The sequence below is a fragment of the Eulemur rufifrons genome, chromosome 9, assembly GCF_041146395.1.
Source record: "Eulemur rufifrons isolate Redbay chromosome 9, OSU_ERuf_1, whole genome shotgun sequence".
In the NCBI taxonomy this organism is placed as follows: domain Eukaryota; kingdom Metazoa; phylum Chordata; class Mammalia; order Primates; family Lemuridae; genus Eulemur; species Eulemur rufifrons.
In genome coordinates this window covers 14,620,192-14,647,571 of record NC_090991.1, presented here as the reverse complement: position 1 = coordinate 14,647,571, position 27,380 = coordinate 14,620,192, and the positions used below count along the sequence as shown (strand labels likewise).

Below are 27,380 nucleotides of genomic sequence, written 5' to 3'. Positions count from 1 at the left end.
CGAGTGGCAGTGCCGGAGCACGAGCCTGGACGGGAGAGACGGTCGTTGCGCGTGCGCAGAGGTGTAACCCGGGAAGGTGCGCTGTGGCTGGAGTCGGAGGCGCGGCGCGGGTGAGGTGAGATGAGGCCGGGCCGAGCCGGGCCAGGCGAGGGTTCGCGGCGTTGGCTCCTGTTGCTGTGGCGGTGGCCACCGATGATGCTGGTGCTGGTCTGGGACTCGGGTTGAGGGAGACTCCGGCCTCCACCAGTCATCTTTAGGCCAGGATCTCCCGCCACAGGCCCGGACTAGTGCCCCAGGCTTTTACTCAGGGACCTTAAAGGTCTTTTAAGAGTAGTTAACATTCCCCCCATTTGTAAGGTGAGGAAACTGAATCCCAGAGAACTGAAGTGAATTGCCCAGGGTGACAGAGTTGATAAGTACCAGAGTATCAGTCTTTTTCATTATGGCAAACTGCATCACCAAGCCTCCTGACTTTTAAAAAATATTAATATGTACATTTTAGTTGGCTCTTCCTGAGGGAATGAGTTGTGTGGAAATAAATCAGGAGGTATATAAGTCGATTTGGGAATTTCTGTGTCACTGTGGATGCTTGAAAAAATTACTTCCGTGGGTCTCAGGTTGACTTTTTTTTTTTCTTTCCATCTTTAAAATGTAACTAGACCAGCAGAATGATACATTAACCATTTTTGTCCATGAACCCCTGTTAAGAACTGTGATATGGTGAAACTCCCTCCCCCAAGGCTTCCTGGCTCCACCTGTTGCTCCCTCCCAATCCTGCCTGCACTGTCCCTTGGACCTCTAAACCATCAAAGAATAGTTATCAATTATCCCTTAGTCTGAGCCTAAAAGATTTGAACAATCTCTGGCATAACTTGTTCAATTCTTCTTATGTGGCAGACACTTTGTCACCAGAAGGGTAAGCATAAGGAAAAAGTCAATAGATAGGTGAAAAGATTCAAGAGTTCAAAAGAAGGGGAGCGATTTGAGTGATCAGAGCAAATGGTAACCTTTGCCAACAGATTTGGGAGAAATACGAAGAAGTGTTAAAAACGAATTCGATTTCACACTGAAATTTGAGAGGACGTTGCTTGCATCAGTTTTTTTTAAAGATGGAAATATAATCTGAAACAAGAAAACTTTCTTAGGAGAAGTGGGATTGCCAATTTAATGCAACAGTGTCAGTGAACTGCAGATTAGATATGCCAAAAGTTACCACCAGCTCAAGAAAATTAACTGAACTCAGAGGAAAAAGATAATAGATAAAAACTGAGCGATAAGGATGGGACACATGGAGAATGGGTTCCATTAACTAATAATTAAATACAAGTTCCAGAAGGTGATAACAAAGATGACTGAGAAGGAACATGAACCAAATAATAGAGGAAACTTTACTAAATTGTTATAAAAAATTTGAATTCTCAGATGTAAAGGATTCGTGAAATACGCTTTAAAAAAAGAAATGAAAAGACAACCATATTTAGGCCTGTATCACAACGAAAGTATTGGAGTTTAAAGAACTAGAATATCTTTATATTGACAGGTAACAGTCTTCAAGATGTATTATTTGCCAGGTGTGGTGGCACGTACCTGTAGTCCCAGCTACTCTGGAGGCTGAGGTGGGAGGATTGCTTAAGCCCAGGAATTCCAGGCCACAGTGAGCTATGATCACACCGCTGCACTCCAGCCTGGGTGACAGAGCAAGACTCTGTCTCTGAAAAAAAAAAAAAAAAAAAAAGTATTTTTAAATTTTTTCTTTAAAAAGCCAGTTATGGAACAATATATACAGTATGGTTCTACCTGTGTACAGCAAAATTATTTATTGTATATGTAAATTTCTATATAAATACATATAAAAATATGTGGAAGAATACATACCAAACTTTTAAAAGTGGTTACCTTTGTAGAAGAGAGGAGATTGACTAGTTGAGATTGAAGGCTCTATATACTTCTATAATGTTTTAAATTCTTAAAATAGAGATTTGGTCACATATTATGTGGGTAATCCAAGAGACAATAAAGCAAATTTGGATAATGGGAGAGGGAGGAATTCAGTTTCTAAACATAAAAATTATACAGGTCACAGTAGCTGAGCACAAAGTAATAAAACTAGAACTGAATAACCACAAATTAAGCAAAAAATTCTAACCACTTGGACTTTTTTTTAAATGCCAATTTTAAATAACTCTGGTCAAAAAAGAAAAGACTAAAGGCTAACATTGTAGCTTTAAATTCTTTTATTGCTAAAAAAATGAAAATTAATAAACTAAGCATTCACAAAGGCAGAAAAATGTAACAGGAAAATAGAAGGAAGAATAAAGGTAAAATAAGAAATTAATAGCAAAAAAGAACTGTACTTGATAAACTGGAGAGCTCATTCTTCAGAAATAAAATAGATACTAAAATAGACATATTTTTGGCAAAAAGTTAAGAAAAAAAAGGACATCCTCTTGGATGTCTCATAAGCAGTTCAAACTTAGCTTATCAAATCTCTTATTTTTCCCTCAAATATTTGTTTCTTGCCAGTGTTAAATCTCTGTGAATTGTACCACCATCTAAATCAAAACACAGGAGTTATTTTTGACACCTCCATTTCCCATATGAGGATGCCCCATCTATTTCTATAGTGAACATTTATGGAATCATCTCCCCAGCATTCTCCTCTTCCTTTTCACTTGAAAACTGCCCCTTACTCCCACTCAGAAGTATTTTGTCTTTCTCTTTTTCTCTTTCCCTTTTTTCTTCTTTCTTTCCTCTATCCTTTCTTTGCTGCTTTTTCCCCCCTCAGGTGCAGAGAGTTGAGCCAGTCATTCTAGTTTGTTCACACTATCATCAACAAGGCCTTTATCATTATTTCTTTTTTCTCTTTATTTCACTTTCCACTCATGTTCCTCCCCTCCTTCCTTAGGTAGTGACTCTAATGTGTTTGATATCTGTCTTTTCAATATACGTGTATCTTTGAATAATATATAGTATTGTTTTATGTATGTGTGTTTTAAATGTACATAATTGATAATTGTATTATAGATCTCATTCTGCTTTTTTCATGTTTCTGTAAATATTTCTGACTATTGTATAGTGTTGTTTTAAATGGCCTCACACCCTTGGCCACTGGTCCCGGGCCAAGATAGGCCAGAGTCCTTACCCAGAATTTTTTGAACTGAAACTGAGAAAGAAAAATTCCTCTTCAGTATGGAAACCATAAAATGTAAAACACAGGAGCTATCAGCAGCCATATATCCTTCCTTATGAAACCAGCTGGTCTGCAATGAAAAAGAAATGGACATGCAGAAAGCAGCAGAAGTGAGAAACTGAGAATCCTGGAAGCTCTCAAATCTCTGGTTCCAATTGTTCCTGAATCTCCATATTCCCATATTTCCCATGGTTTGTTCAACTCTTCCTTGGATTCTGTGAGCCAATAAATCTTGACACCTTCATTTTACGCCTAAATTAATTCAAATTGGGGTTCTGTGTGGGGGGAGTTAGCTACACTCCCAGCAAAGAATCGGGTTCCTCAGGCAGGGACATCACAAACGATGAGGAAATAATAGAAAATAATAAAATATAGAAATAAAAGAATACACAGAGACGAAGGTATAGTTTATAAAGAATAGGTTTATAAAAAAGAGGGGGGCTTGGGAGTCCCCACAAAATCCTTGTAATTTGTGGGGCCCCAAATGAAGTTTCACATCAGTATTTATGGGTACAGTGATCGGTTGCCACATTAACAGGTTTACATACTAACAGGTAGTTTGTTTTAGGTTCAAAGTCTCCCACAAGGCTTCTGTAGATCCCTTAATTAACTCGATCTATGTGAACAAACAGTTACAAAATCTTCCTAGGACAAAATTCTAAGTTCTAAGATAAAACTATCACTTTAGCAGAAAAGTTAAACAGAGACATAGTGGCTCCATATTTCTTTATCTAGTTATTGTGAATCGAGACAGGTATTCAAAAGTCAAGCAAGAGCTAATTGCTTTTAGCCACAGGTGTCTGTCTCTCAGGTGGGCACTCTGATCGGCTCCCATCCCATGGCTCCATGCAAACCACAGGCTTGAAACTGCAGCGTCACCTTGGAAAGCAGCTGCAACTGACCTTTGAGACACCCTCCTGGGGTGAGGCAGCTTTTGATATGCAAACTAACATGTTCACATATTCCTTCAGGGCAAAGCCTTGCAAAACTCCTGAAATCATTTCTGTCTCTAATATTATAGGGGTATTTCCATAAATGAATATTTCTTAGGCGCAACAGTTCTGTCACTTGCAACCAAGAGAGCTAATTAACTGCAACCTCTGAAATATATGTTTTTTTTGTTGGGTTTTTTTTTTTAATACACATAAAATTTACCATTTTTAAGTGTGTGGTTCAGTAGTGTTAAGTATATTCACATTGTTGTGCAACCAGTCTCCAACATGCTGTACCCCTTAAATAACTCCCCATTCCCTGGCAACCACTCTTCTACTTTCTGTCTATAAATTTGACTACTCTAGGTACCTCATGTAAGTAGAATCATGCAGTATTTGTCTTTTTGTGACTGGCTTATTTCACTTAGCATAATGTCCTCAACTTTCCTACATGTTATAGCATGTGTCAGAATTTCCTCCTTTTCAAGGCTGAATAATATTCCATTGCATATATGTATAGTCATTCATCTGTGGACACTTGGGTTGCTTGCACCTTTTGGTTATTGTGAATAGTGCACCTATCAACATGGGTGTACAAATATCTCTTTGAGACCCTGGTTTTAATCTTTGGGTCTACATCTAGGAGTAGAATTGCTGAATCATATGATAATTGTGTGTTTAATTTTTTGAGGAACCACCATACTGTTTACCATAACACCTGCACCATTCCCAGTAACAGGAAAAAAGGGTTCCAGTTTCTCCACATCCTTATTAACACTTGTTATTTTCTGGGTTGTTTTGTTTTGTTTAGTTTTTGATGTAGCCATCCTAAAGGCTGTGAGGTGGTATCGCATGTGGTTTTGATTTGCATTTCCCTAATGATTAGTGATGTTGAGCATCTTTTCATGTGCTTGTTGGCCATTTGTTTATCTTCTTTGGAGAAATTTCTATTAAAGTCCTTTAACCATTTTTTAATTGGGTTTATTTTTCCAAAATGTATCTTAAATGACTATTTTTTTCCTATCTCCACTTTTGCAATCTAAGCCCCTTTATCCTTCATGTGGACAACTGCAATACCTCTTAACTGGAACACCTTGATTTCACTCTTGTCCCCTTTCTTTTCATTCACCACAATGTAGCCAGAATGATTTTCTAAATATATGGATTCTAACATGTCACTTACCTGCTCTAAATATTCAGTGGCATTCCATTATCCTAAGGAAAAAATCTGTGAATCCTAGTCCCACATGATCTAAACCCTGCCAACTTCACTGTCCTTATCTCTTATCACACTCCCCTTTGATCACTATTTTCAGATACATTAGCCACCTTTTAGTTCCAAGAATATACTCAGCTCTTTTCCTTCTTAAAGCCATCACACGTTCTATTCCCCTACCTGAAACACTTTTCCCTCTACTCTACCTGGCTAAAACCCATTAAACCTATGGGTTATAACTTAAATTTCACTTCTCCATAGAGGCCCCTAACCTGTTTCTCTGATCTAAATAACACCCCCCATTATATTAATACCTGAGGCCAAGCACGGTGGTTTACACCTGTAATCCCAGTGCTTTGGGAGGCCAAGGCGAGAGGATCGCTTGAGGCCAGGAGTTTGAGACCAGCCTGGGCAGACCCTGTCTCTACAAAAAAGTTTTGAAAATTAGTCAGGCATGGTCGTGCATGCCTGTAGTCCCAGCTACTCCAGAGGTTAAAACAGGAGGATCACTTGAGCCCAGGAGTTTGAAGCTGCAATGTGCTATGATTGTGCCACTGTACTCCAGCCTGGGTGACAGAGTGAGGGCCTGTCTAAAAAAATAAAATAAAGTAAAATAAATACCTGAGACTGGGTAATTTATAAAGAAAAGAGGTCTATTTAGCTGATGGTTCTGCAGGCTGGGAAATTCAAGGGCATGGCCCTGGTTTCTGGCGAGGGCTTTCTTGCCATGTCACAACTTGGCAGAGGTCACAGGGGGAATTAGATACGTGAATATGTGTGAAGACAGGGGCATCCTGGCTTCCTAACAACCCAACTCTTTTGGGGAACTAATCCAGACCTCCTCCAGAATAGCACCAAGGCATTCATGAGGGATCTACCCCCATAACCCAAATACCTCCCACTAAGCTCTACCTCCCAACACCACCACATTGGGGATCAAATTTCAACATGAGTTTTGATGGGGACAAAGAAACCATATCCAAAGCACAGCAGTACCCTATCATAGCATACTTCCCTAGTACACCTATTAAAATTTGTAAATATGTACTTATTTTTACATTATTTATTACACATCTCCCACTAGATTGTAAGCTTAATAAGGGCAGGGACAAGTCAATTTTTCTAATGCTATATCCCTAGTCCAAACAGTATCTAATATATAGAAGGTGCTCAATGTTTGTTGAGTGAATGAACAAGCCACCGAAATGAAGGTTTTGTAGAAATATTAATATGTACTTTTTACTAATAAATTTGAAATTAAATTTTAAATGATTTTGCCAAAAATATAAATTACTGAAATTAATTTAAGAGGACATGCTAAATCCACATAAATCAATAACTATAAAGTCACTAAAAAAGTTATCAGAGGTATGCTTATAAGGTAAAGACAAATTATCTTTATTTGCAGATAGCATGATTATTTTCTTTAAAAGGGTGAAGAGAATCAACTATAAAATTATTAGATCTAACAAGATAATCTAATAGCGCCCTATTACATGGTAAATGCACAGAAATTATTAGCTTTCATATACGTCATCAGTTAACCTTAAAAATCTAATGACTGTTAGACAGGTGTAGTGGTGTCCACATGTAGTCCCAGCTACTCCAGAGGCTGAGATGGGACTATCACTTGAGCCCAGGAGTTCAAGACCAGATTAGGCAATATAGCAAGACCCTATCTCAAAAAAAAGAAAACTAACAAATAAAATACTTTATCTCAAAAGCAACAAAAACATATTGTCTATATTTTAATAGGGATAAATTTAATCAGATATATAAAAGACACAAATGGAAACTATGAAAACTTCACTGAGAAATCTAAAACAACAAAACTACTAAATTGAAAGACACCCGTATTCATGGGAAGACTCAATATTTTTAAATGTCCATTTTGCCCCAATTCATTTATATATTTTACAGTGGAATTTCTGGCAACCTTGATAAAGGAATTCTAAAGCTCACTTGGAAGAATTGATGTGTGAGAAAAGCCAACAGATTTTAGAAAAGGAGAACTTTATACGTTGCATAACTGGAAAAGGAACTAGCAGTTTGATAAATGGAACGAAATACAAAGGTCCCAGGCATTAACAGAAATTTAATTTTTGATAAATTTGGAATTTCAGAAGAAAAAGATGATTTAGTCAGTAAATGATATGTTAAAGATTCACAAAAGGGCAAGTGGCCAATGTACAGAAAAAATGTTTAATCACTAGTAATTAAATTAAAACTACTAGACATATTTAATTGACAGATAAAAATGGTACAGCTATGGCTGAGCATGGGGGCTCACACCTGTAATCCCAGTGCTTTGGGAGGATGAGGCAGAAGGATCGTTTGAGGCCAGGATTTCAAGACTAGCCTGGACAATATAGTGAGACCCATCTCTACAAAAAATTTTAAAAATTAGCTGGACATGGTGGCACGAGCCTGTAGTCCTAGTTACTTAGGAGGCTGAGGTGGGAGGATCACTTGAGCCCAGGAGTTCTAAGTTACAGTAAGATAACGATCATGCCACTGCACTCCACCCTGGATGACAGAGGGAGATCCTATCTCAAGAAAAATAAAAAGGTACACCAAGGATGAAGGAAAATGGGCATTTCTTAGAAAATGCTGTTGGGAGTACAAATTGATGTAATCTACCACCCTTCTGGAGATGTTTGGAAGTGAGTATCAAATGTCTTAAAAGAGTGGATGGGTTTTGTTACAAAATGCTGTTTGGTGGACTCTACCCTAAGGACGTATGGAGGTGCACAAAGATCTTGTAACAAGACTGTTCGTTACATTACTTATTATAGCCAACAACAACAAAAGGATATCTAAATGTTCATTAAAGTTATGTAAAATCAAAATTGAGGCTTTTTTCCTTTTTAGAAACAGGGTCTTACTATGTTGCCCAAGCTAGAGTGTAGTGACTATTCACAGGCATGATCATGTCACACTATAGCCTCAAACTCCTGGGCTCAAGCCATCCCAAGGAGCTCAGCCTCCCAAGTAGCTGGACCTACAGGTGCACACCACTGCCCCCAGCTAACTTACGGTATTTTTGTAAAAGAAATACTATTAAGCTATTTTAAAAGTTGCACACCTGGGCATAGTGGCTCGCACCTCTAATCCCAGCTATTCAGGAGGCTGAAGCTGAAGGGTCACTTGAGGCCAGGAGTTTGAGACCAACATAGGCAACATAGCAAGACCCTGTCTCTTAAAAAAAAAAAAAAAAAAAAAAAAGCAGCTGCATAAATGTCCCTATTGATAAGATTCATATATATTCATAATATTGTCACACAAGAACAAGTTACCAAATCTATCAAAAAAAGTTTTGTTTCTATATATATGTGGGCCTGGCAAGAGAAACCACCAGAGACTAGATAGCAATTGTCTTTGGGTAGGAAGGTTTAGTGGTTATTTTCATGCTTTTTGCATCTCTTTATTTTCAGATTAAATTGTTTTTCTGTTGAACTTGGATTGGTTTTGTAAGTTTTTCTATTTAACATGGATTGGTTTTGTAATAAGGAAAAACAGAGAAATTTCATGTTTAAGTGCTACAGTACAAACAGTGGAAAATGGAAGCTTAATACAATTATTAAAAAATACAGTGAAAACTTTGAAGAAATTGAGCCAAATGGAGTGGAAGTGAACAAAATGTTTGGTTTTAACTGTTATGTAATGTATGCATATTGAAACACAGAAGGAAACACAAAATGAACACATAAAAATGGTAGGACTCTAGCTAATTTTCTTTTTTATTAATCTGTTAAAAATTTTTAAATAAAAATTTATAGCAAATTTTGAACCCAATTCATTCAAGCAGCTTCACAACAGTGATGAAAAGCAAAGTGGAGACCAGTGGATATGCCAAGAGATGGGTGGTATAGGTGGGGAGTAGACTTTAGCCTTCCATAATCACCATCAGTTACTTCCTACAAAACTTCACCAGAAAAACTTTGTTCAGCTTCAAGACAAGTTCCTTCTCTACAGAAATTCTGGCACTCTAGTAATGGAGTCAGTCCCCACAGAATACCACAGACCCCAGGTCTATTCCCTTGTGTTATGCATTTTCAAAATCTTTTCAATAAACATACTGTCTTACACTTTGCTTTCTTATTCCTGGGTTTCAGAACCATGTGTGCTCAGTACTGCATCTCCTTTGCTGATGTTGAAAAAGCTCACATCAACATTCGAGATTTTATCCACCTCACACCGGTGCTAACAAGCTCCAGTTTGAATCAAGTAACGGGGCGCAATCTTTTTTTCAAATGTGAACTCTTCCAGAAAACTGGATCTTTTAAGGTAACAATCCCTTTTCTTAGTATATTACATACATTTTCAAACGCCTTTCATATATACATTTATTTTATTCTCCTGACCACCCTGTGAGGTAGGGAGAAGTAAATTAATGCCTTTTTATAGTTGAAAAAAAGGTTGCAGAAGTTTTCAAGTCCTGGTTACCTTGCATTATTGTACTGATAAGCCACTTTTATGCAATCTAAAAATTCCTTATAATTACGGTCATATAATTTGTTATTCAAATAATTTATATATAATACATATAATGTCATGTGCTGCATAATATGTCAACAACAGTGCACATATGACAGTAGTCCCTAGTGACTAGTCCCTAGTGACTAGTCCCATAATGATACCATATTTTTACTGTACCTTTTCTGTGTTTAGATATACAAATACTTAACCATTATAATTGCCTACATACTAATACAGTGACATGCTGTACAGGTTTGAAGCCTAGGAGAAATAGACTATACTATATAGCCTAGGTGTGTAGTAAGCTATACCATCTAGCCTTGTGTAAGTACACTATGTATGTATGATGACAAAATCACCTAATGACACATTTCTCAGAATGTATCCCATTGTTAAGTGATGTGTGACTGTGTCATATATAAATTTTGTCCAAACTAGAACACTATCCAAATTAGGACATATTTGAATCATAGGGGGCATTTGTAATGACTAAACTGAGGTACCCGGGCTGTTGCAGGCAAAAGGGGAAGTGTGATCACCCTGTATGTAACCCAAGTTTAAGCATTCAGTTGTGTCAAGTTGCTAAATGTTGACACATTATGAACATAAAAAATCTAAACCCTACCTAAACCCTCATATAATAAGATCTTTTTCTACAAAATATGTCTGTGCTTTTATTATGCGTAAAGATAGACTTCTTTGTGTTAACTTGTTACCATTAGTTAGGCTTTAAGATCATGTCAGGTAAAAGTCTGAAAACTGCATTTAGCACTGTGCCTGGAAGGTATTAGTATCTGTTAACTATAGTAGCTTTAGGATTTCAAGAATCTACCTTTTTCCCTGCCCATTAACTGAGAGCTTTTATAAAAAAAAAAAAAAACAAAAACCCTCCTTTCACTTTTACCCTTTGCTTCTACCATGATTTACTCTTCACTTATTTTCAGTAATGCTACTAGATATACATACGGTAGGCCTTGCCCTTTATCCATACTTGCGGGGGAAGACAGGCTGGTCAACAAATAGATCAATGAGAAATGTCCTTAAAAAGATACAAAGCCGGGCGCGGTGGCTCACGCCTGTAATCCTAGCACTCTGGGAGGCCGAGGCGGATGGATCGTTCAAGGTCAGGAGGTCGAGACCAGCCTAAGCAAGAGTGAGGACCCCACCCCCACCCCGGTCTCTACTAAAAATAGAAAAAATTATCTGGCCAACTAAAAATATATATAAAAAACATTAGCTGGGCATGGTGGTACATGCCTGTAGTCCCAGCTACTCGGGAGGCTGAAGCAGGAGGATCGCTTAAGCCCAGGAGTTTGAGGTTGCTGTGAGCTAGGCTGACGCCACGGCACTCACTCTAGCCCGGGCAACAGAGCGAGACTCTGTCTCAAAAAAGAAAAAAAAATTAAAAAGATACAAACAAGGTGCCATGGAATAACAGAGAATGAGGTGACTAATTTTGCCTGGGAGATCAAGGAAATTGAACCAGGTGATGTTTGATACAAGTTTTTATAGGATGAGTATAGGGAGTAGGGGAAAGAACTACATACAGATAAAGGTACCAGCATGTTCAGAGGTATAGGAATGTGAGCTAACCTGGTAGGAGAAACTAGAAGTAATTTAGGATAGCTACATGTGATAAAGGTAACAAATGTGTTTTAGAAAAGCTATAGCTTATAAGGAACTTATACTTTGTCTTATTTAAAAAATGGTAAGAGATTAGTTGTTTTTTTTTTTTTTTTTTGAGACAGGGTCTCTGTCACACAGGCTGCAGTGCAGTGGCACGATCATAGTTCACTGCAGGCTCCCAGTCCTGGCCTGAAGTGATCCTCCTGCCTCAGCCTCCCAAGTAGCTAGGACTACAGGCACGCCATCATGCCCAGGTCATTTTTTTATTTTTTGTAGACACAGGGTCTCACTATATTGCCCAGACTGGTCTCAAACTCCTGGGCTCAAGAGATCCTCCAGCCTCAGCCTCCCAAAGTGCTGGGATTACAAGTATGAGCCACCACACGTGGCTGGGTTTGCATCTTTAGTTTTTCCTTTATTTTTTAATTAATTTTTTTTCATTCAGTCCCCATAGGGACCATCAAAAATTGCCAATGCCAACTATATTGCAAGTTGTCATGGCAGGGTATTGGGAAAAGTTTTCAATTAGCAATAATCGCACCTCAGATAAACCTCATTGGCTATGATACTGCCACTGCGCAAAGCTGGGTTTGCATTTTTAAAAGATCACTTTCATATTGTAGCAGAAACATTTTATGAGATTGATCCTTGGGGAAGGATCAGCTGAGGTTTGATAATAGAAGAAATGAGGCCTCACAAGGTAGTGACAAAGAGGATGCACAGGAGATATTTAGGAGGTAGAATCAGTAAGATTTAGTGATAGACTGGATGTGCAGTGTTAGAGAAAATCTAGAAAAGCTCTTTGCTTTTCAAAAAGAAACATTTTAATCAAATACATGAATTTAGCATCCTGTCTTTTCCAGATTCGTGGTGCTCTTAATGCCATCAGAAGCTTGGTTCCTGCCACTTTAGAAGGGAAGCCAAAAGCTGTTGTTACTCACAGCAGTGGAAACCATGGACAAGCTCTCACATACGCTGCCAAATTGGAAGGTACTTGATTAATTTCTCAGGGGACTGGTTAGATCATCAGAAAGGAATGCAAAGTGTCCTTAATTTCAGTGATGATAGCTGTGGAAAGTAAATTTCCAAAGGAGTCCCTATCTGATTACAAGCAAAATGAATGTAAGTTTCTATCCTAAATTCTCCTGATTCGTACTAACTAAACATGTTTTCCCCTCCTAGGGATTCCTGCTTATATTGTGGTGCCCCGAACAGCTCCCAATTGTAAAAAACTGGCAATACAAGCCTATGGAGCATCTATAGTATACAGTGAACATAGTGACGAGGTAAGGAGAGCAGTGTTCAGAACCACTGTAACAGCTTTCATTTGACCAAGTGCTCTTACTACCTAACTGGCTGCTCCTTCTCAGTTTCCTCCATTTTTCAATGTTAGCATGTCCAACCTTTTCTCTATCTATATTCTATCTATCTATATTCACTCAGATGATCTCATTAGTCTCATTTAAAATATCACCTATAGGCCAACTCCAATCGTGACCTCTCCCCTTAACACCAGACTTCTATATCTAATGATTACCTGACTTTCCCATTTGGCTTTCTTAAGAGGTATCTCAACTTACGATGTCAAAAACCAGACTCTTGATTTTACTCCCCTTCCAGTCTTCCTCATCTCAGTAAATGGCAACTTTTATCCTTCTAGTTGCTCAAGTAAAAAAAAGTCAGAGTCATCTCTGGTAACCCTCTCACACCCCACATCTCAGTCCTACTTTCAAAATATTTCCATAATCCAACTACTGCCTCTACCATTACCACTGATTCAAACCAATATCAATTCTCACCTAGATTCAGTAGCCTTAAGTGGTCTGTTTGCTCTCACCCTTGCCCTACTAGTGTTTTCAAGAGAGCAAGCAGAGCTATTCATTTACTAAGATAGAACTTGTCTCTTGTCAACTCAAAATTTTCCAGAATGGGTTCCCCTCTTACACAGTAGAAACCGAAGTCCTTACAATCATGTAAGGCCTGAGGAACCGACCCATTCCTATCTTTCTGACATCTCCTATTTCTCTCCCCAAAACACTGCATGCCAGCCACACTACCTTCTTAGCAGTTCCTCAGAAAGTTCAAGCACTCCCACTCTGTAGGCTTTGCACTTGCTATTACCCTCTCCCTGGAATATTCCAGAGATCCACAGCACTTGTTCAAATTTGTTAAAATGTCACTTTACCAGGGGATGTTCCTGGCCACCCTATATAAAATAAATTCCTTCATTTTTCTCCATAGCACTTAGATATATCGCATATTTACTTATATCCCACCCCTCTCCACCATATGATATAACCCCTTGAGGGCAGGACTGTTTTGTTCACTGCATTATCTATCCCCAGTGCCTGAACAAAGTCTGAAAAAAAGTAGATTGTCAATAAACACTGAATCAAATTTGTTGGGAACTTTATTAAATGCAAATCAACTAAGGTAAATTAACGTACTTTCAGTCCAGAGAAAACGTTACAAAGAGAGTTATGGAAGAAACAGAAAGCACCATGGTACATCCCAACCAGGAGCCTGCAGTGATAGCTGGGCAAGGAACAATTGCCCTAGAAGTGCTGAACCAGGTAAAACAGCCTAGTTCTTCCTGTTTAACTACTGGTAAAGCTGTTTGGCTCTAGATTTAATTATTTTATATGTACAAATAAAGCTGCTTATTAATAGGCCTATTTACACTTTATATTCTTTTCACTAAAGGTTCCCTTGGTGGATGCACTGGTGGTACCTGTAGGGGGAGGAGGAATGGTTGCTGGAATAGCAATTACAGTAAAGGTGAGAAAACAGCTCCTGGAGGACTCTCTGCTTCGGAGGATTTATTTTACATCGTAGTGCATTGTGGATACTTGTTCAACATTCACACCAGAGTATCATTCCTTCCTTCCCCTTATCCCCTGGCACTTGAGATAGAAGGCCCTTCTCTGCCTCACTATTTTCTCCTTAATCCATGACAACTTTATAGAACAAAAGCAGTTACAATGAGTGATACCTTCACAGTCCTGTCCCTGAATTCCATCTCACCAATCTACCATCCACACCAGGGCCTACCCTTTTCCTAAATAACCAGTAGGACCAGATGTGATCCAGGGAACTGAAGGCCAGTATTAGACATACAGTTTACTTGTAAAGTGCTTTAAGGTCATATTTTCATTACATCCATTAAAGGAAAGGCTTTTACTTGGGCAGAAGTGTATTACCTGTTCTGCCTATTTTATTTTAGACATTCAGGCAACACTGTGGTTTGTTGTAAGTTGTCTTAATATTCCTTTTCCCAGGCTCTGAGACCTAGTGTAAAGGTATATGCTGCAGAACCCTTGAATGCAGATGACTGCTACCAATCCAAACTGAAAGGGGAACTGACCCCCAACCCATATCCTCCAGAAACCATAGCAGATGGTGTCAAACCCAGCATTGGCTTCAACACCTGGCCTATTATAAGGGACCTTGTAGATGATGTCTTCACTGTCACAGAGGATGAAATTAAGGTAAGGCTCCAACAGGAAAAGAAATAACAAAAGAATGATACAACACCTTGGGCAAAAGAATCTTCCGTTATGAGCAGCAACTGACCCCTAGTAACTTGGCTAGGTGACTTCATGACATGTGGAAGGGTATCCTAGATGTATTATGAAAACCCTTTTGCCAGTAGAAGCAGAGTTAGGATGAAAGAAAAGCCTTGGCAGGCACACATACATAGCAATAAGAAAATTCAAACTGGGTATATGCTCTTCTGGCCTTTATAATTAATCCAACTCAACTCCTCTTCTCCCATTTCACTAATTCTCATTCCCCTCCATACCAACAGCATGCAACCCAGCTGGTGTGGGAGAGGATGAAACTACTCATTGAACCTACAGCTGGTGTTGGAGTAGCTGCTGTGCTGTCTGAGCATTTTCAAACAGTATCCCCAGAAGTAAAGAACATTTGTATTGTACTGAGTGGTGGAAATGTAGACTTAACCTCCCTAACTTGGGTAAAGCAGGCTGAAAACCCAGCTCCTTTCCAATCTGTTTCTGTTTAATGCAAAAGGAAAACATTCAGTGTCCGTAGATACTTGAACATTTTGTTTCCTTGTCACTGTCAACTTTCCATCTTTCCCTCTTAAAAAGTTTTCAAATGTTTAATGGAGAGTGTACATTTCAGTTGAGATTTAATAGTTTTTTGGACTAAGCAGTAGAAAAACTTCCATACTTCACTGAGACATGGTGTCAAAGCCAAGCAAAGTCTTTTGCAAACGGGGCGACAGACTGATAGGCTAAAGTAGAAAACAAACTTTGCCCAATCATAGCCTGCAGGCTCCCATCCCTAGAATGCTAACTGGCACCAGCAAGATAGAATTTATTTAAATCTCTCACTCCATGCCCACTTCAGGCACTATTGAAGAAATCTCACTTTTCACCCAAGGCACTGGTTCTGGTACATATGGATCATAAGTCCATTTGGGGAAAACTCGTTTATAGAGGTTCATCAGTACTGTGTCCTGCGATTTTAGCTTCCCATCAAAGCTGCACTTCATGTGGCCGTGGGTACCTAGAAAGAAAACAGAGCAAGTTGGTTAAATTAAAAGTAGAAAATTTTAAAGCAGTGACTTCCAACCCAATAGACATTTAGTTAACACTGAGAAATCTAGACAAGGTCCCAAATCCCACACCCTCGTACCTAAAGGCTCCTTGATGTGTCCTCTGCGGCCCCACTTTGTTCTCAGTTCCACTGGTTTAAACCACAGCACATCCTCTTAGAACAGAACACGTAAAAGACCAGGATGAAACATTTACCCATAAAATGTAAACCCAACCTTCATACCACAAAGACAATCAGATCCCATTCTCCTTCTTCATACCTACCTCTGTTGAAGAACATATAACGTACCACTGCCATCTTAGTAAAAATTTTGAAAGGATGACCGCTCAGAACAACTCTCTTGATGACCATTCTATCTGGATCCACTGACAACAGATGGCCTGTAGCAATGAGGTTGTGCATTCCTAAGGAGCAAAAGCAAAGCAGGAGTCTGTTCAGGAGTCTGTAGGTCAAAGCCTTCATTTATTGCTCCAGTCCATTTAAAGACCTATGCAAGATTTTCTTGGAAAAACCTTAAAGCAACGTTATACTATGCTGCCCTCCTGGGTCCAGGGCAAAGATAACAAAATGGTATTCCTGCTAAGCCTGTCCCTAGAACCTATCCTAAATATAGCACTCTGAGCAGCTTCTACCGTTTAGCTAAGGTTTGCAAGCAAGCTAAAACCCAGTTTGTCACCCCTGCCCTAGACCCACTGTGACACTGAGATTGATAAACAGTAAGTCTTCAACCTTGTCAGTAGGTTCTTGGAAACTTCAACTTTAAGCAAAAGCACATATAACAAAACCAATGTTTTTCCTCATTAACATTATAAAGAAAGGATGTTGACATTAACTGAGGACCTGCTGTATGTCATTTTGCTTAAAGTTGCAGTTTTCAAGAACCTATTGATGAGGTTAAGTGAAGACTTACTATATTTTGAAAACCATCATTACCTTCTCTGTACCATTTGGCTCCCAAATCTAAATACAGAAGAGACAAAACTGTTAATCCTATAAGGACCTATAGGCCTGTTCACCTCTGTGAACTCAACTTACCATTGCTTTTCTCCTTGAAAAGCAGCACAGATGCAGGAGGAAAAGTGATTGGCGCATATACTGTCACCACTAGGGCCACATCAGCAGTTAGGAATCTCTGAAATTTATGTTTGTCCGCTGCCATAACAAGGGGTTAAAAAATAAAAACCAAAAACATTTTGAAAAACCATACATAATCCAGAGGTCTCTAAAAGGCTACTATTGCAACTCTTAAACCTAAAGCAGCTTGCACTTCTCTACCCCATTAGTTCTCAAAAATTTTTCCTGTTTCAATACAAAGATAATGACCTGCTTCTACCAGTAACTTTTTATCTGCAGGCGGAATCTTGTCACCATTCTCCAAACTCTCATCTAGTCTCTCAATATCTCAGAACCCATACCTCTCTGCTTTACCAAACTATGGGCGATATCCAACTCCATCCCTTCACCCACACTGCCCTTGGCACACTAGACACCAAGATTTCCACACTTTAACACACGCATTTTATAAAGCGGCCAACTCCTATTCAAAACCTAGTCTGACACAAATACTCATAGCAGAAAAGCCTCAGCACCATACAGAGGTTGCATCACTGGGATGCTTCAGACAGGTTCAGACATTTTGAGTAAAAACATCATTGGCTCCTAAGCCTGAGTATTGAAAATACTTCTAAACCAGAGACTAAGAATTTGAAACTCTCTATTATGCACCCCTCCCCCAAAGTCACAGTTCCTGAAAGACAGTAAGATGGACAAAAACCCAGAAGCTTCCCCACTGCTAACCTGCAGTGTGCTGAGAGAATAAAGGTGAGGCTCGGAAGCGCCTGAATCCACAGTGGAAGATCAGCTCCTCTTTGGCTTTCACAGGTTCAGTGTTGCCAGGGTCCCGTCTCACCACCATATTCAAAACTGACATCTGAGAACCAAGTAAAGAAAAAAACTTTGTGGTTTAGGAATACAACAGCCTAACCCGAAAGGACAAACCAAACTAGCAGATTCCGATTCACTCTTAAGAACCGACAATGTAAATTAGTGGTGAAGTGCAGATGATGGAACATAGATTCATCTTTTACCTCTACTACCGGCTGTCATTCGAGCCAAACTTAGGCTGATCAGAGCTTTCATGCACCTTTCTGTGCTAGCTTACCTTCCCATCCGCTACAAAAATCAGTAGCCTTCAAGTCATTCACTCACCACACACCTCAAAACCATACTGATTCAAACCCCTTCTTCAATCCTTACCCATACTGACCCAAAGACCTGTCAAATACCCAACGTACACAGCTATTGGCCACCAAGAGAAAAGAAATCTGCACCTTGGGATAGACCTGTATTTTTAAGGCTGCCAACCCTTGTTCAAAATCTCATCTGAAAAACATTCTTAGAGAAGTCTCAGAAACACATGGAGATTGCATCACTGAGATGCTTCAGACAGGTTCAGACATTTTGGGTAAAACCATCATTGACTTCTCTATTCTTCTGATTCCTAATTATAAAGGCAGAATTTTCACATCCCAATGAGCAAAATATCAGTCACATAAACAGAATTTTAGACTTTGAAGACAGAATGGGTTGGAAAGTTTTTTAACTTCCCATTTCCCACAAGACAGTAATTCACCTTCTGTTCATGAGGCAGTAAAGAAAATGCAATCAAGGGTGCTCCTTGCCTGAAGTATTCAACCACTGAGACTGGGACTTCAGAGATATGAAGTGTGACATACCAGCCAGCCTGCCATGAGAAAGCAGAAAACAATCATGAGGTTACCCTTCCAAGTCCCAATAATGATGAAGCATTTCTCCAATGCTAAAAGTGTTAAAAGTCTCTCAGATTACCTTTTTAAAGCCAACCCTTGCCCTTTAAGATGCTTCAAGTACCCATATTCAACTTTTTCACTTAACATCTTTGATACCTCTTTGTTCCCAATATCACTCTTATAGATAACTCAGTGCCTCCCCTAATTCATCTAAGGGCAGCACGAAACAAAGTAAGGTACTTCATTCTCATGCCAAGAGAAGGAGTAAAGTAGGGAATACACAGACAAACAAGCAAATTACAGGATGGACAAGGGAGGGAAGGTAGATACCTCAGCTCCTTCAACCTCTTTTTCCTCAATCTCTTTAAAGATGCTTTTCCTAGTATTAGTAAAGTTCTGAAACTGAAAGATCCGAGCATAATCTGGAGGAAGGTTTTCCTTAGGATCCCATGGAGATGTCCGGAAGCTCTTGAGGCCTCTGTATTTCTGAAATCTAGAATATAGAAGATGTTAAAGAAAAGTAAGTTAGATTTATATGGTGCTAGATAGACTCAAGTCACTTCTAAAATGGTTACGGCTGCTCTACCTTAAAAGAACTCTAATTACTATCTCTAAAAATAACCTAACAGCTTAAACAAAGACCAAACTCCATATTAACTTATAACAAGTATATCAGAACCAAACCCAAGCTTCTCACTGACAAAGTATTTACAGTGGCTCCCTGTTGGCTGACAGGGAGTGGCTCTTTAACTTGACAGACAAGATCCTTGGTAATAGCCTTACCTCTCTAATATCCAACAAGAACTCTCTGGCTTTAGTCAGACCCACCTCCAGAGCAGACATCATCATTTACATCTTCATGCTTTTACTTTTGCTGTTCCACCTAAACCCCTCAAAACCTCCGAACATTATATACTTTGATTGAATATTAGCTCCTATAGAAGTATTTGCTAATTAACCATAGTATTTCTCCTTCATTAAGGTCTTGTAACATTAGTCTGAACCATAGTCTAGTACTTGATTATATATTACTATTTCCTCTATGTATGTCTTGCTTTCTGATATAAAATGTTAGCCCTTCAGTAGCATGAACAATGTGTTTTTCTTCTTTCGTATCACACTGATATAGTTCTGAGCCAATTAAGTTTTAAATAAAAACTTATTGATTGAATTTAGACTTGTTGACTAACCGAATTCTAGCAGCCATGTCACGGGGGGTGTCCACTTCATCTGGAAACATCTCTTCCAGTCTTTCTTGTTTGTATTTCTCCAACATTTTTTCCTCAGCCTCTTCATCTACTTTCTCATCATACAGATCATCACGCACAGACTCCCCTATAGTCATAGTTTCACATTCCTCCTCTTCTTCCTCTTCACTACTCTCATCCTGTAGAATAAAGGATTACAGTTATTTCAGGAGAAAACCACACTTGTCTCTATCCCAAAGGCCTTTGAACTAATAATAAAATAATTATACTAGATACCTATTCCCAATAAATATAAATTCTAAGAGAGACTAAGTTTTAAAACAAAAATGTCATCGGCAACTACACAGTCATTCTTAAGAAACTGACCACACACCCCCCTTAAGATCACGAGTTGCACTTTGCCTTGCATTTGGAGCTGTACACAGAAGTGGCCTAAGGGCCCATTTCCTTACCTGAGATTCCTCTTCCATAAAATCCTCATGTTCTGTATCATCATATTCATCTTCTTCTCCACCACTTTCATGGTCTTCATCCAAAATCCATTCAGCTTGGTAACTAGATGTTCCTTTGGGGACCTTCTTTACCACCTTGGAGCTTTCCTTCACTGTAAAAAGCCCAAACAAGTTAAGAAAATCATATAACTCCTTTCCCCTGTCACTCTGGTTATTCTCACCTAGGCAACATGCTAGATATTGCTATCTACAAGGGAAATCTCTAGCAGACACTGAGTAGAACAGACTACTTCCAAATTTAATTCAGCTGCCTCACACCTAGCAATATTTACACAGCTAAATAAACCCTGCAATGAATCTAAGATTGTTAATCTGTTCCTTATAAAACAATAACACAAGTAATTTTCAGAAGTGGAGCAAAGCTGTGTCCAATGTTTGCTTAGTGTAAACACTCAGCATTTGAGGGTAAGAAGTGAGTGACAAACCTTTAACTACATCCTCATCCTACTCCACCCTATAGGGTCCTCACTGTGAGAAGCTAGACAAAATCCATAGTTCTAGGCTGCATGAATTATAAACAAATTTGCCAATACCAACCATTTGCTTCACTCAGCTCCTCCTCAGTGGGCCAGGTTTGCTCCCCCTCCATTGGATCTGGGACAGCCTCCGTTTGCAAGGATTCCTGTCTATCAGGGTCTGCCTTCATTAGGACCTTAAGATCTTCTTCCATATCAGCTACAGCATCTGTAGCACAAATCTCAAAACCAAAAGCAGGTGATGGTTAGTCAAACATTACCCAAAATCTAAAAACAGTAACCAGAAAGATCAGAAATGTAAGTTCTCATATAGATGATGAATGAAACAAACCAAAATTTGCTAAATGGCCATTTCCTAATTTTAAGTCCCTATACCTCCGGGTTTTTTGTTTTTCTTTGTTTTTTCAAGAAGAATTGAGTCTTGCCCTATCACCCAGGCTGGAGCACACTGGTGTGATCATAGCTCACGGCAGCCTAACTCCTGGGCTCAAGCAATCCTCCTGCCTCAGCCTCCCAAGTAGCTGGGACTACAGGCGTGTGCCACCACACCCAGCTAATTTAATTTTATTTTTTTGCAGAGACAGGGTCTCACTATGTTGCCCAGGCTGGTCTTGAACTCCTGGGCTCAAGCTATCCTCCTGCCTCAGCCTCTCGAGTAGCTGGGACTACAAGGAAATACACGTGGCTAATTTTTCTTTTTGTAGAGGCAGGGTCTTGCTATGTTGCTCAGGCTGGTTTTGAACTCCTGGCTTCTTGGGAGGCCGAAGTGGGAGGATCACTTGAGGTCAGGAGTTTGAGACCAGCCTTAGTAAGAGCAAGACCCCATCTCTACTAAAAGTAGAAAAAATTAGCCAGGCGTGGTGGTGCACGCCTGTAGTCCTAGCTACTCAGGAGGCTGAGGCAGGAGGATCACTTGAGCCCAGGAGTTTGAGGTTGCTGTGAGCTAGGCTGATGCCACAGCACTCTAGCCTAGGTGACAGAGTGAGACGCTTGACTCAAAACAAACAAACAAAAACCGGAACTCCTAGCTTTAAGCAATCCTCTTGCCTTGGCCTCCCAAAGTGGTAGGATTATAAGGTGTGAGCCACTATGCCAGCCTGATTTATTCAAAGCTCAAAAAAACCCTTGATCCATTAATGTGCCTCAGTTCATACTGTCTCTATCTTCTAGGATATTCTTTCATCCCTCTTCAGCTCGTAAGTCACATGCATCCTTCTCAACACCTGGCTTAAGTCTGATCTCTTCTGTGAAACTTACTAGTCTACTTTCTTACCTTCCACAACCGGTCTGTCTGTACCTTCACCATATACTATCTCAAATTTTACTTCACGTGGGTTTGCCATTTTTTTCCGACTCAATTAAGTTATTTGAGGGAAGTGACCATATCTTTTTGTGTCTTCTATAAACTCAGAGCCACTGAAGTGCAGGATACCTAGAAAGTGCTGCATAAATATGTGATTTACCAACATATTTGTAGTTGACTATTGCCTTACTTCAAATTAGCAGTTTCCTCATTGGCCTCAATGTACAGACTACCTTCTCTGAATTTTAAATTTCCATCCTAGGCCGGGCGCGGTGGCTCACGCCTGTAATCCTAGCACTCTGGGAGGCCGAGGCGGGTGGATTGCTCAAGGTCAGGAGTTCGAGACCAGCCTAAGTGAGAACCCGTCTCTACTAAAAATAGAAAAACATTATATGGACAACTAAAAATCTATATAGAAAAAATTAGCCGGGCATAGTGGCGCATGCCTGTAGTCCCAGCTACTTGGGAGGCTGAGGCAGTAGGATCGCTTAAGCCCAGGAGTCTGAGGTTGCTGTGAGCTAAGCTGACGCCACGGCACTCACTCTAGCCTGGGCAACAAAGTGAGACTCTGTCTCAACAACAAAAAAAAAAATTTCCATCCTTCACCAATTTACATATGAATCTACAATACATGGTTTTAAAAAATATCAGCCTTACCTCCATTTCCATGCCTGGGTCCTTCTGGGATTTAATTACTCTAGGATTTAAAGGGAAAGGGTCCAGGGGGGCATCTATCTGTTTCATTTGGAAATCGCCATGTCCAATGATATGCAGCAAGCTATTTACATTTAGAGTCTGCCCTCGAACATAGCCTGAAATTTTCAAGGTGCCCACCAAATTATTCTCTTCATTAGGCACAAAATCAGCAGCATGGGCAAAAAGGTAGGCCCGTCGATCTCGAAAAGCAAGATGCCGTTGCTTTTGGTTAGCCAACTGCCTGAGCAGCATCCCTGCCTCCTGTTGAGTGTCTAATAGGAAGAGTTTGTCATCCGGAAAGCGTTTCTCCATGACTTTACTTAGTTTTTTTCTGGCATCTATTTGTTTCTTCAGTGGGAGGCCAGAAACCCCCTGGACAGCTAGTGCTGTAAGCAAAAGAGAAAGGGTTTCATGACATATTGATTCACTACATGAAAATCCTCCTGTAGTTCACAACCTAACAGCTCAGTTTTAAGCCCAGAGATCACTGGGAAACCTAATACTTGACTACCCTAAAGGAATTTCAGTGAAATCAAACTTCATCTTTCTCTGGGTGAAGGACAGCCCAGAAATAAAAAAGCACTTTGATCGATAACTTGTAAACAATGGATCAAGTTTAAGTGGTACATGTGTATTCCACCACCAGCTAAACAGACCTCATCACAGTGCCGGGCAAATTATAGGTGCCCAATAAATGCTAATTCACTTCCTTCCCTGGCCTCCAATACTCCAATTCACTTACTATAGGTGGGAAGTCCCTGAGCAAAGAGGTAGGAAAGGCAGTAATTCCCAGTGCTGTCCCAGCCTTCTAGTGGATCAAGGAGGAACAGGATGGTATCAGCTACTTTAGCCATGTCTAACACAGTGTGCAGATCCCCTGGAGATGGAAGACAAAGTAATAAATGGGTGGTTGGCATCAGCATATTATACACACAAAAAAATCCCCAACTCAAACATAATGATAGAAAATATTGTTGTATACTCTAACCTGGCCTTGCAGATGTGAAAAACCATCGATGTTTCAAGCGAGGGCATAGCAGCATAAAGCTATGGGTGCTTCCCAGTTCATTCAAATGTACTATTCCACTGTCCGTATCTTGAAGCAGCCGAAACGCCTCTGGCAGGGAAATCCTGTTGTGCAGGGGCACCACCAGTACCTGATGAGGAGGGCCATCTTTGCTGCCCAGCTGTCTCTTCTCTGCCAGAACCTGCGAATAGAAAGGATCAGCAAACATCTCAACGTCTCAGTGCTTCAATCCAGTATTGCATTTCCAACAGTACAGAAGCCCACCTCCCTCCATTAAGCAACAAATCTCTCTTTAGTATGCCAGCGGGGTGGCAGGAGTTCTGACCAAAGCAAAGAATGCTCTAGTGAGTCCAGACCTGAAATCCCGACATGTGCTCTAGGGTTATTCTCTGTCCCTGACCCCTTCCCTGGGTCACATTTTCTAGTGTGAAGCATTGCTCACATAGAACGGTTGACGGGCCGCACCATTTCCCAACCCCCGCTCCTCTCACCGCCTCCTTCTTCTGCTTTCGGAGCTGGCTGGCGCGATGCCTCTGGTCTACTCTGCTGAGCTCTTTTCTCACCTTCTTGCTTAGGGTTTTCGGTGCTAGACGGCCTGGAGGGCAGATCAGAGGGAGCTGTACCCGGTATCAGAATGTCAAAAAAGGGGCTCCCCCTCCGCCCATCTAGAAAGGGCCTTTCGCATGGGGCCCACGCCGAAACAGCAGCTCAGTCTGGGAATAGGGAAAAAGTTAATATGGCCAAATAGCCCCTCTTCCTCCTGCCCTATCTTCTCACCCTTGCCGTCCCGCTGTGCAGATCCCCGACCCCGATGCCGCCCGCCTTTATGGGCTTTATTCTGCTGCTTGAGGGGGCCAGAGCGGTGTGCCGCCATGCCGCAGCTCGCGTGTACCAAGCCAGCACTGCTTCCGGGCCAGGCCGAGCGTTTCCGGTCCTCTCCGTGGGGGCGGGCCCTCTCTGGGGCGGGCCGGGAGTCCCGCGCCCTCTAGCTAGGGTCTCTACCACCAAAACTGCAAGAACACCACGGCCGCCTATTTGCAAAGCAGTGGTGGGAATTTCCCACGCCGCAGTCTGCGGTTGGGGACTTTAAGACGCTGGATGCAGACTCTCCAGGCAAGGGCTCTCTATCCAGGAGGGCTGTTTTGCTCCCTTGTATTTTATGTTTTGCGCTGTAAAGTTGCACCACGTAGGAAGATGTTGAATAGGAGACTGTCCGTTTGTGCAGAAGAGGCCTAGTGCCCCTTGCTCTCACCTAGATTCATTTTGCAACAGCAGGTGTTCATTATCACTTTGTGCAGCCTCTTCTCTCTCTCAATTTCCTTGTAAGGCTGGTGAAGTTCCAAGGCGAATCGCGTGGAAGGGATTTCTCTTACCTTCACCTGCTCCGTACAATTTCTCACCTCCCACATAGCGGCGAGAAGGGCCAGGCGAGACACGGCGACCCCGAGGGGGAGGGAGGAGGCCGTGGCCCTAGTGCCTCTCTTCCCACAAACTTTACAGCTGAATGACGACGGCTGGCCGGAGCACAGCCAGGCGACTAAATGGTGGCTTCCCTGTGAGCAGGCTCCAGCCGCAGGCCCTCTCAGCCCCCTGCTCTGTCCCTCCGGTCGGGAGAACAAGCATGTAGAAGTCAGGGGGCATCTAGCTAGATTGAGGCCCGTCCGGGCGCGAGGGACTTCCCCGTCAGCCGTGGAGCCGCAGGATGCAGGGTTGGCTTGGCCTGGAGCGGAGCTGACTGCCGGCGCTCACAATGCGGCTTCCCGCCCTCTGGGCGGGAGCCGGCGCGTTACCATGACAGCGACCCCGGCGCCGCGCGCCGGGTCTAGCCGCCCCCAAGCGCTCGAAGGCTCCCCCCAGCCCCGACGTCCCCCTGTTGCTGTGCGCAACCCCCCTCCGGCGGTGGGAAGGGGCCGGGCCTGCTGCCTGACGTCTGTGCGGGGCTCGGAAGATGGCTGCTGAGCCGAGCACGGGGCAGTGGGTGCGGCGGTGGCGGCGGGTGGGGAGCGCGGCAGGCGGGGGCTCCGCCTCTCGCGTGGGGCGCTGAGCGGAGGCGCGGAGGCGGCGAGGGTGCGCTGGGGGATTGGGGGGCCGCTCGGCGCCGCCTCCCCGCCACATCATGGGCAGCGCGGAGGACGCAGTCAAAGAGAAACTGCTGTGGAACGTGAAAAAGGAGGTACGGTCGGGGCAAGGACCCTGGGGGGCTTGCGCCCTGGCCAGCGCGGCCCAGGGGGCTGACAGATCCGCTCCCACCCCGGCGCGAGCGTCCCCGGGCCTAGCCTGGGCCGGGCGGGGGCGGGGTCCCGGACCGGCTGCGGCTCCCGCCTCTCTCACGGATCTGGGGCAGCGCCCCTGGACCTGAGGAGCCAGGCTGGCGCTCCGGGGCTTGTTTGCTTCACCATCCCGCAGCTCCCCGCCCTGTGACGGCAGCTGCGCTGGGAAACCGAGATCGGGGGAGGGGTGACGGCGATTTCTAGAGAACCGGAGCTTCCCATTCATTGCCGGTGCAGCCTAGGGAGGGGCGGAGCCCCGCGCGGGCCTCCTGCGGGGCTAAGTGGGTGATCTGGAGGCTTAGCTTCCCCTTGTCCTACACCGCCTCTCCGGTATCCCTCTGGCAACTGAGTCCTAGCTGCCGGAGGGTTCGTGGCACACCTCACTGTTTTTCTCTCCACGCCCACCTCCTTTCCAAGGGACCAGGGTTTTTTTTTTTGAGAATGATTTTTAAAACTAGGATTTTTTTCCCTTTTGAGGGAATCCTCCCACTTCAGAAAGAGAAAAGAGTCCTCTCTACTAAGCCCCTTTGCCTTGACCCTGCCAAAAACCCATTTCAATTTCAGTGGTTGAGTGGGGGTGCCCCTGTGAATGACTCACTCCCGTGTGAGAGCTGGAAAGCTCAAACCCGCGGAGTATATTAGAATGGATTAGGCCTCCTTCCCCCTCCTGCCTCTGTAGCCATCCTCTACTAGATAAGTAAACTCAGTGAAGGCAGGGAAGCCCCCTCTGCTTTGTCCACTGTGCCATATCCAGTGTCTGGCACACTGTAGGCACTCAGTGACTGTTTGGTAAATAGATATGCTGATCTTGGAGATTTAGAGACCTGGTGGGAAACCATAAATTTTGGAATAGTCTGGACCTAGTTTTCTGTGACCTTGAGAGTCTAGATTCTTCATCTCTATAATCTCTATCTACCTCATTTATAAAAGTTTACCATATTGGAGCCCTTCTTAGAGTTTCAGGATTAGGGAAGAGCCTGGGTTCTCATAAAATCCTGAAAAGCTCCAGATGGTTCTCCTGCATTAACTATGGCCTGGCTGGCCGGGCGTGGTGGCTCACGCCTGTAATCCTAGCACTCTGGGAGGCCGAGGT

General features: G+C 42.0%; 3 protein-coding genes and 3 non-coding genes across 11 annotated transcripts in view; 2 read left to right on the top strand and 4 right to left on the bottom strand.

Moving 5' to 3' along the window:
* The first annotated feature begins 2 nt into the window (after positions 1 to 2).
* On the top strand, positions 3 to 15,467 carry SRR (serine racemase). Of its 3 annotated transcripts, none has more exons than XM_069482155.1 (8): positions 3 to 115; positions 12,107 to 12,111; positions 12,307 to 12,433; positions 12,626 to 12,729; positions 13,897 to 14,016; positions 14,147 to 14,221; positions 14,722 to 14,931; positions 15,252 to 15,467. In XM_069482155.1, the coding sequence occupies exons 5-8, from the start codon at positions 13,924 to 13,926 to the stop codon at positions 15,465 to 15,467; spliced, it is 594 nt and encodes a 197-aa protein (XP_069338256.1). In that variant the 5' UTR covers positions 3 to 115; positions 12,107 to 12,111; positions 12,307 to 12,433; positions 12,626 to 12,729; positions 13,897 to 13,923. The 3 variants fall into 3 exon arrangements, with proteins under 3 accessions (XP_069338256.1, XP_069338254.1, XP_069338255.1); XM_069482153.1 differs by lacking the exon at positions 12,107 to 12,111 and adding an exon at positions 9,454 to 9,625; XM_069482154.1 differs by lacking the exon at positions 12,107 to 12,111 and adding an exon at positions 9,454 to 9,625 and having other exon boundaries at positions 14,722 to 15,316.
* LOC138392656 (U4 spliceosomal RNA) lies at positions 11,889 to 12,029 on the bottom strand. Its single transcript, XR_011234946.1, has one exon. It is a non-coding gene; the product is annotated as a U4 spliceosomal RNA (small nuclear RNA).
* Positions 15,468 to 15,797: 330 nt separating the features above from the next.
* Positions 15,798 to 24,891, bottom strand: TSR1 (TSR1 ribosome maturation factor). 2 transcript variants are annotated; one of them, XM_069482151.1, is made up of 15 exons: positions 24,795 to 24,891; positions 24,509 to 24,612; positions 23,979 to 24,198; positions 23,733 to 23,867; positions 22,952 to 23,376; positions 21,035 to 21,212; positions 20,456 to 20,607; positions 19,986 to 20,182; positions 19,126 to 19,288; positions 18,660 to 18,770; positions 17,825 to 17,957; positions 17,063 to 17,179; positions 16,291 to 16,431; positions 16,106 to 16,180; positions 15,798 to 15,976 (listed from the first exon to the last, which is right to left on the bottom strand). In XM_069482151.1, the coding sequence occupies exons 1-15, from the start codon at positions 24,889 to 24,891 to the stop codon at positions 15,798 to 15,800; spliced, it is 2,427 nt and encodes an 808-aa protein (XP_069338252.1). The 2 variants fall into 2 exon arrangements, with proteins under 2 accessions (XP_069338252.1, XP_069338253.1); XM_069482152.1 differs by lacking the exons at positions 24,509 to 24,612; positions 24,795 to 24,891 and having other exon boundaries at positions 21,053 to 21,212; positions 23,979 to 24,099.
* On the bottom strand, positions 17,597 to 17,691 carry LOC138392780 (small nucleolar RNA SNORD91 family). Its single transcript, XR_011235054.1, has one exon. It is a non-coding gene; the product is annotated as a small nucleolar RNA SNORD91 family (small nucleolar RNA).
* Positions 18,421 to 18,515, bottom strand: LOC138392781 (small nucleolar RNA SNORD91 family). Its single transcript, XR_011235055.1, has one exon. It is a non-coding gene; the product is annotated as a small nucleolar RNA SNORD91 family (small nucleolar RNA).
* Positions 24,892 to 25,949: 1,058 nt separating the features above from the next.
* The window catches only part of SGSM2 (small G protein signaling modulator 2), a 36,317-nt gene continuing 34,886 nt past the window's right edge, over positions 25,950 to 27,380 (top strand). For 2 of the 3 annotated variants that reach the window (XM_069483484.1, XM_069483483.1), the window contains exon 1: positions 26,088 to 26,190. In XM_069483484.1, coding sequence (XP_069339585.1) covers positions 26,134 to 26,190 — 57 coding nt within the window. In that variant the 5' untranslated portion in view covers positions 26,088 to 26,133. Of the gene's footprint in view, positions 26,191 to 27,380 lie in introns of all 3 variants that reach the window. The other variant, XM_069483485.1, reaches the window with a different exon arrangement.

Bases quoted from the DNA above. Each gene is read 5' to 3' on its own strand.
- SRR (XM_069482153.1), top strand. From the start codon at position 9,458: ATGTGTGCTCAGTACTGCATCTCCTTTGCTGATGTTGAAAAAGCTCAC. The intron at 14,017-14,146 runs GTAAAACAGCCT...TTTTCACTAAAG, and splicing joins CCCTAGAAGTGCTGAACCAG to GTTCCCTTGGTGGATGCACT. The intron at 14,222-14,721 runs GTGAGAAAACAG...TCCTTTTCCCAG, and splicing joins GAATAGCAATTACAGTAAAG to GCTCTGAGACCTAGTGTAAA.
- TSR1 (XM_069482151.1), bottom strand. From the start codon at position 24,891: ATGGCGGCACACCGCTCTGGCCCCCTCAAGCAGCAGAATAAAGCCCAT. The intron at 24,199-24,508 runs GTGAGAGGAGCG...TTCTATTCGCAG, and splicing joins GAAAGCAGAAGAAGGAGGCG to GTTCTGGCAGAGAAGAGACA. The intron at 23,868-23,978 runs GTTAGAGTATAC...TTCCATCTCCAG, and splicing joins TTTCACATCTGCAAGGCCAG to GGGATCTGCACACTGTGTTA.